The sequence below is a fragment of the Poeciliopsis prolifica genome, unplaced genomic scaffold, assembly GCF_027474105.1.
Source record: "Poeciliopsis prolifica strain line A6 unplaced genomic scaffold, Auburn_PproV2 SCAFFOLD012, whole genome shotgun sequence".
Classification (NCBI taxonomy): domain Eukaryota; kingdom Metazoa; phylum Chordata; class Actinopteri; order Cyprinodontiformes; family Poeciliidae; genus Poeciliopsis; species Poeciliopsis prolifica.
The window spans coordinates 4023612-4030780 of NW_026562387.1; the positions used below are offsets into that span (position 1 = coordinate 4023612).

The 7169-nt window shown below is 43.8% G+C and overlaps 1 protein-coding gene across 1 annotated transcript in view; it reads left to right on the forward strand.

The window, feature by feature from the left end:
* adarb2 (adenosine deaminase RNA specific B2 (inactive)) overlaps positions 1–5842 on the forward strand; it is a 172122-nt gene extending 166280 nt beyond the window's left edge. Inside the window, exon 10 of the mRNA XM_055037700.1 lies at positions 3016–5842. Within this exon, the coding sequence (XP_054893675.1) occupies positions 3016–3195 (180 nt within the window). The 3' untranslated portion in view covers positions 3196–5842. The remainder of the gene's footprint in view (positions 1–3015) is intronic.
* Positions 5843–7169: the final 1327 nt, after the last annotated feature.

Consider the following 7169-nt stretch of genomic DNA (forward strand, 5'->3'; position numbering starts at 1 on the left):
TTTTATTACTTGCAATTTTATATTATTTCACTTATAACAATGGACAATTATTTTGATATATGCAAAATAATCTTCCAATTAAACTGTTGTGTAATTTAAGTGTGCTAGGATATTTCCACAAGAAACAAGAGGAAAAAAAATACTTGATAAGATTTTGTTTCTGCAGTGAACATCCTCAAAACTCCCATCAGGACCTGCTGGCGCCTTCGAGTTGCTCACTTTGACTTCGACAGAACATTTCGAACTAAAGTTTAGAGGAAACCCAGTTTAAAGCCGCGTCCAAAAAAATTGCTCCGCACACCGTGCGGGAACAGTCATGGCTTTAAACTTCTCAGATGTTCAACATTTCGTGCCGGAAACCTTTCTACAAGTTTCCTTTCACAGACGTCAGCAGCAGCTCAGCTGCTGTCCTGTCTGCCTCACTTAGCACAGTCAGATGCTTGCTAAGCTAAATCTGTGGTTTCATCCGGACAGAGAAACAGACGACATAAAACCATCTCAGAAAATAGATCCACAGACTGGAGGGGTTGAATTCCTACCAGAGTCCAGAAATGTATCCGTAAACAGCCAAACATGAACGGGGTGTTTTGGAATAGTGTTCGCACTTGAGTGTAGAGACTCATTCAATAAATTAGAGTATTATTAGAAAGTTCCTTAATCCAGTTATGAAGAATTATTTTTCTTTCAGCTGATTAAAACACGGCTTAAGATTACAATATTACATTAAGCCAATAAAAACATTTTTAATACAGAAATGTACACTCAATGAAAAGTGTGTTTAAAGCTGCAGTGTCTCATTTTTCTAAACACTTTTTTTACATTTTGGTTAAAACTTCTCACTGTTTCATAACATCGGACAGATAACCTGTGAAAATAGAGATCTGTGGTCTCATCATTGGTAAAGTTTATTGCTAATTTATAGTCCATTATTGTGTTCTGTCACAATACAGGTATTATTTTATACATAAAGGTCTTTAAAAGTCTTAAATTTAAAGAAACCCTGTTTGGAGTAGAGGCTTAAAACCAGATACAGACTCAACATTACAGAGACATTTCTGCTCAGAACAAAGACTCCAGTTCAGTTTGATGTGAACTTGGTGACCTTTTTGAAGAGGTTGAACGTTTGCGCCTCCATTCCTAATCTCGCACGTTCAACAGGAGGTCGTCTGTTAGCTCAAACAGCCTGCAAGTAAACAAGCCGTCCGCTGCGATTCGCCGGCTTCCAGCCAGAAATCCAGAAACATTAACTACCGAGACGCTTTCCAGCAATCAAAAGCCACACGTCTGTATTAAACTCCAAATCACAGCGCGCGCCGCGCCGAGGAAATGTGGAATTTCCTCTCTGCTGCAGATAAATTTTGTCGTCTTGGCAACATCTGCCGTCTGTGCGGCTTATCGAAATCTGGCAGCTCGGATCTTCACCCGCCCGCACTTTCATTTCCATCCTGAAACTTTATGTAACAGACACCGCCTGCGTCGGCAAATGGCGAGCCGTTAAAGCATAATGACTATGAAACCATAATTATTTGGAGGAGTTCTGGAGGAGCCCCCCGCACCCCCGGCCCCTCTAAGTGCTCCCCGCGCGCCGCGCATACGGGGCCACGCTAGAGCAGTCGCACTAATCTCCAAAAGAAACTTTTGCTCTCCTCGTCCTCCCTCTCCCCGCTTGTCTCTCTGCCGATCTTCCCCAGCCCTCACCCCCCCCCCCCCCCGCCACACCCCGTTCCCCCACAGCCCCCCGCGACAGTTCGACTGCACAAAAAAGCACAGAGAATGTGCAATTGTTGTGAAATTTAAATGGGGAGATTACACAGCTGTTGAAGCCCCCCACCTCCCACACACACCCACCCCCTCCCACAGCCACCCACATGCATTTGTGCCGGCTCATTCGTTTTGTTTTGCTCGCCCCTTTTCTCCCACCCACCCTCATCCACACCACCACCCACACACCGCCCTGACTAAACCTACCGCACCTTTTTGCCCTGACTGTACAGAGCACAGCGCCACATTACAACAACTTTTAGATCATTTTTAGATAATGGAGCAACAAAGTGGCACATTATGTACAAAAACCCATCATTATTGAACTTTAGGTTAAAATCTGAAAGGTGTGGCATACATTTGTATTCTGCTTAGTCAATGCTTTCTACGTCCACCTTTCCATACAGTCTATTAGACCTGGGTCTGGACTTTGACTGGGCCATTGGAAGACATGTGTATATATATTGATTGAAGCTGATCAAAGTTGTTATCCTGTTGGAAGCCTAAGGACCCCAACCAATAAATCAATTAATCAATCACCATATAGGCGGATTGGGAGCTCTGGGCTCAATAAGCAGTGGTCTCAGACATTAAGAGATCTTCCCACAGACTGGGTGGATTATTTTCTGACCCGGTTCTCTTTGGGACTGAGCTGTTTAGGAATATCCCGGTTTCTCTTCTGGACCCGGGGCAGGGTGTTACCCCGCCACCCCCTGCCCCGGCACCATGGTCTGAACTCCAAACAGTAAATTACAGGATTGACCCAAATTTACTCCTCAACTTTTCAGATTTTCTCAAGCTTTAACGCGGCACTTTTATGTTTTCTCACGTATTTGTTAAAACTGTCGTTATGACAGTATGAGGCAATCTCTGAACAGATCGGCCTCCTCCACCTCCTCCCTGCCATCTGCAGAAACATAACGCTCCCGGTGGAAAATGACCAATCAGAGCCAGGAGGAGGGTTTGATGTAGGTGTCATCATCTTAGGGTAAGATGACACTTCACAACATAAAAACCGTCATCAACTTGTTCTGAGTTGCTTTTGAATCATAAGGGAACATTGATCAACATATTTGATGTGTAATGACGGCTCTGAAATGTCTGTAGTTGGTTTTAACGACTATATGACATGTTTATGATGTTTGAACTGCTATGTTGCTGAAATGAGCCGCACAAATAAACTTGATTGCTTGGCCGTTGATCATGCTAACCACGTCTTTCTCCCATATGCTTCTTATCATTCCTCTCTTTCAGCTGGGGCTCCACGTCTCCAGCTCAGCGACAGACCCTCAGCCCATGTACAGCGAGGCCAAGATGGCGGCGCGTCCTTACCAGATCGCGAAGCAGCAGTGGTTCAAGTCTCTGCAGGAGACGGGCCTTGGTACCTGGGTGAAGAAACCTCCGGAGCAGGAGCAGTTCCTGTTGTCCATCTGAGCAACGCCGTGTGTGTGTGTGTGTGTGTGTGTGTGTGTGTGTGTGTGTGTGTGTGTGTGTGTGTGTGTGTGTGTGTGTGTGTGTGTGTGTGTGTGTGTGTGTGTGTGTGTGTGGGTGTGACCTTTATTTTTTTAGGGTAAGATAACGCCCCCCACAGCTTCATACCAGGAAGTGCACCCTCCAAACCCAAGATTACCAACCCTTGTGCGTGTCCGCAGTTTTCATTCTGTTTCGTGTCGCCCTTTCATCCCGTCACTGAAGCCACCAGCAGAAGATCATGTAGGAAAACTAGAGTTGAAAAGCTGGAGTTTCTTTCCCCTTTGAACACAAACAAGTTTAAGCAAACACCCATCTAAATACACCCGCCCCCCCACCCTCCATTCCCGTCCGTGGCTGTCAAGGAAAAAGGGGGTTGGGGTAACCTTGAGCAGAATGAAAGGCAGCCGCTATCTTGTCATCAGCTATTTCTGGGCCCTGAGGCTCCCGCTGAGGAGCGAAGCCACGGGGGAGAAAGAGAACGAGGCAGGCTGAGCAAGGGGAAAGGATGGGGGAAAAAAAAAAAAAGAGGGTCCAAGTCCAATTACCGGCCCTGTCAGGGTGACGGGTGATAGAGACGAAGGCAGGGAGTGAGGAAAGAGAAGGACAGGGTGGTTCACCTTCTCCTCTTTTATTACTACCTCCATCCTTCTTCGCTTAATTCACCTTTTTAACTCTCCTGTGCCCTCTCCCTCCGTCCGAGGGGAGCTAAACATGACACAGCGACAGGTTAATGCAGCCCTGGAGGAGGTCTGGGGTATAAATGACATCATTACTTCACAACTAAGCACAAGAACGGAGGAGGAGACGGACCGGAGAGTTTCTTCTTTGCATTTTTTCCTTGGTCTTAACAAAAGCTCAGTAACAACATTCATACTCATCGTTTCTTCCCCTTCAGTCTGATAACAGCTATTAGTGACGCTTTTTTTTTTTGTTACCCTTACTTTCAACTCCCATCACCGTCAGATCCGAGGTCCAACACCCGATAGGTCACCGTCCGCCCCATGTAAATTAGCACCTTAATGCATCTGGTCTTTGCATATTTTGTCTGTGTATCACTGTGATGTCTTTCTATTCATCATGATCATGACTCTACTGTTCTGTCAGCGTTCTCTATAAATAATTGAGCCGCAGCATCAGGCCGCCGGCGGCAGCGAGATCCAAGCAGTGACATCAGTGACATCTAGTGGTTTCTCTGAGTACTGCGCCCTGTTCAGACCTGGTGGTTTCACTGGGACTGTGTGAGCGTTGAGATGACAAACAGAAAGATTTACACCAGAAAGCTACCTTATGACTCATGCTCCATTATTGGTTTTCCCCTCATTCATTGAGATCCAAGAGAGACCTATTTTGATAAACAGTAATTATCGTAGCAATGAAATTGGGATTTAGTGATATATATTTTTATAAAAATTTATAGTGAGACTTGAATCTGTTTGGGCTGGACTGAACATGGCGTGATCAGATGAAGTCACACTAACAGTAGAACCTGCATGCTGTTCAAATTCAAACAATACTTTATTGATCCCAAAGGGAAATTAGATACACATTGTGTGTATTGTGTGTAATTGCAAAATTACAAATGATGCATCTTATGCAGTGGCGGATGTGCATATCACTACTTATTTCATTTTGAATGTTTTACTGTTTTGTTTTTTTTTTGTCAATGCAACAATCACAAACGATTTTCAGGTGGACAAGTGTTATGTGAGACGCACCAACTCAAAATTATTGAACCAGAAGCAAAACAATATTACATCTTTTAACATTTTTACAGATGAAAATTTGAAGGACATGGCACACATTTGCTTGCATCCACTTTTTATTCTAAAGCCCCTAAATCAAATCCAATTCACTAGTTTGGTCTTTAATGGAAGAATAGCAAAGAGGAAGCAGGGGGGTAATGGTCATCAGCTTGTTCTGCTAACAGTAGTTGGCAATCATTCTGGTTTTGTGACTTGAACTGGCACTTGTTAATGTCTATGTGATGCTTAGTATATTTGTTACATTCATATTTGACTTCTTTTGTTGTTTTTTTTTAAGAATTCAACATAAACACTTCATCCCCCAGTGAAAGCTAGAAGTTTTGCAAACCTTGTGATTTAAAAGGAGCTGAAATTTGCCTACATTGAACCTGGAAAAAAACAGAACCAACTGGAGAAAGATTCAGCTGCGAGCAAAACGAAGAGGATTCAAAATCTCCAGTCACTACTTTATATTAATTCAGACACCAAAAAAACTCCACTGTGGAATAGATTTTATGTAAAGTACCGTCTGTATGTCAGATCAATATCACTGTTTAGGTGCAAATCTTGGTTTCTCTGGCAAATGTGACATTCATTACCATCACGCTCCCCAATGTTAGCAAACACAGAGTTTCACCAATTTATTTTTGAGATAAAACATATAACGTTTGTCTGAAAGCTGTTTGCGTGTAAATATGTAAAAACAAATGTACAAATGATGTTGATGAGGAAGGAATCTAAAAATGTCCAACTATGTAAATCGAGGTACAAGAGGAATTGCTGCTAAGGTCTGTAAATTGCACTTCAGTAACATAAAAAGTGAATGTTTGTACTGTATATGTGAATAAAACCACTAAATCTTGTAATTTTACTTTTGCCTGTCTGCTTTATGGTTTTAGTATTGGTGTATTTCTACTTTGTCACGATCAGCTGTCGGTGCGTTAATGTGCCGACCCCAGAGAGCAGTCGGCCATTATTAAAGGTGCCTCCCACTGCTGCGCCTCCCCGGGGAAATCCACGGGAAAATGGTTATCTCAGTCGGGCTCATGGCAGGTGGCGCACAGAGCAGTGGGCAAATTAGTCTGGAGGATGAAAGCGGAGACCGGTGGAGGCAGCTACACCTCGTCCCCACCGGCCCCCCCTACAGCCACGGGTAGCTCACCCCGCCACAATAAACTCCACAGTTGACCATTTGAACCAGCTCTAACCTAATGGTTAGTCCAGAGACATGATACTGGAAGGTTCCACCATAAACCCACATGGAGAATGTTTTACGGTTCACGATCTTTTTGTCGTAAATCGGCTCCACTACAAACGTAAAACCCTGGAGAAATTAAGATTTCTATTGAAGAACACAATGAAGTGTTTGTGTAGCTCCATGTCATTCCAGATATTAAATTTTTTTGACAGCAGATAAAATGGTAAATGGCTCATTTTAAGCACAGCTCTAACGGCGGTCGCTATTTGTCACTACAACTCATAATTTTTTTAATTTCCAGATTGGGGAAGCAAGGAAATGGACCAAATTCTAGTGGTGAACTAATGATGTGGTTTTGTTTTGGCACCTACAGACTGACTGTATTAAGTGCTTCATTGTGTTCCAGATGCCAAAAGTGACGTCTGTCATGTGTTAGCCGGTGACCTGAAAGTGAGTTCTGGACTCTGACCCTTAAAAAACAGCAACCAAGGCTGGGAAAAAAAAAAAAAAGATGTGTTGCAACATCTCAGTCCAAGTCCAGGCCTTAAACTCTGAAGCACACACACACCACCCACACCAAGAGCTGTGATGGAGCCTCTATGACCCTAAACGTCCCTTAACGCAGGGGCAAGTGGGATCCTGGTCCTCCAGGGCCGGTGTCCTGCAACTCTTGTCACCCTTCTAAGAAATTCAGGTCACCAAAGTGAGTGTAAATATGTAAACATTTAAACTCACTTAGGTGACTTGAATCACCCCCCAGGTGTAATCAAGTTCTCCAGAGTCCTGCTAATGACCTCATTATTTGACTCGGGTGTGTTGAAGTCGAGACGCATCTAAAAGTGGCAGGAGACCGGCCCTCCAGTGTCCCACCCCTGCCTTAGATGTACAAGGAATTCCCTATTTTGATGTTTTAAGAGAAACCTTAAACCTGCAGACAGTTACATGTACTTTGCTCTTAATGAGAAAGAATCCTTATGAACAGACATCAGCAGTTC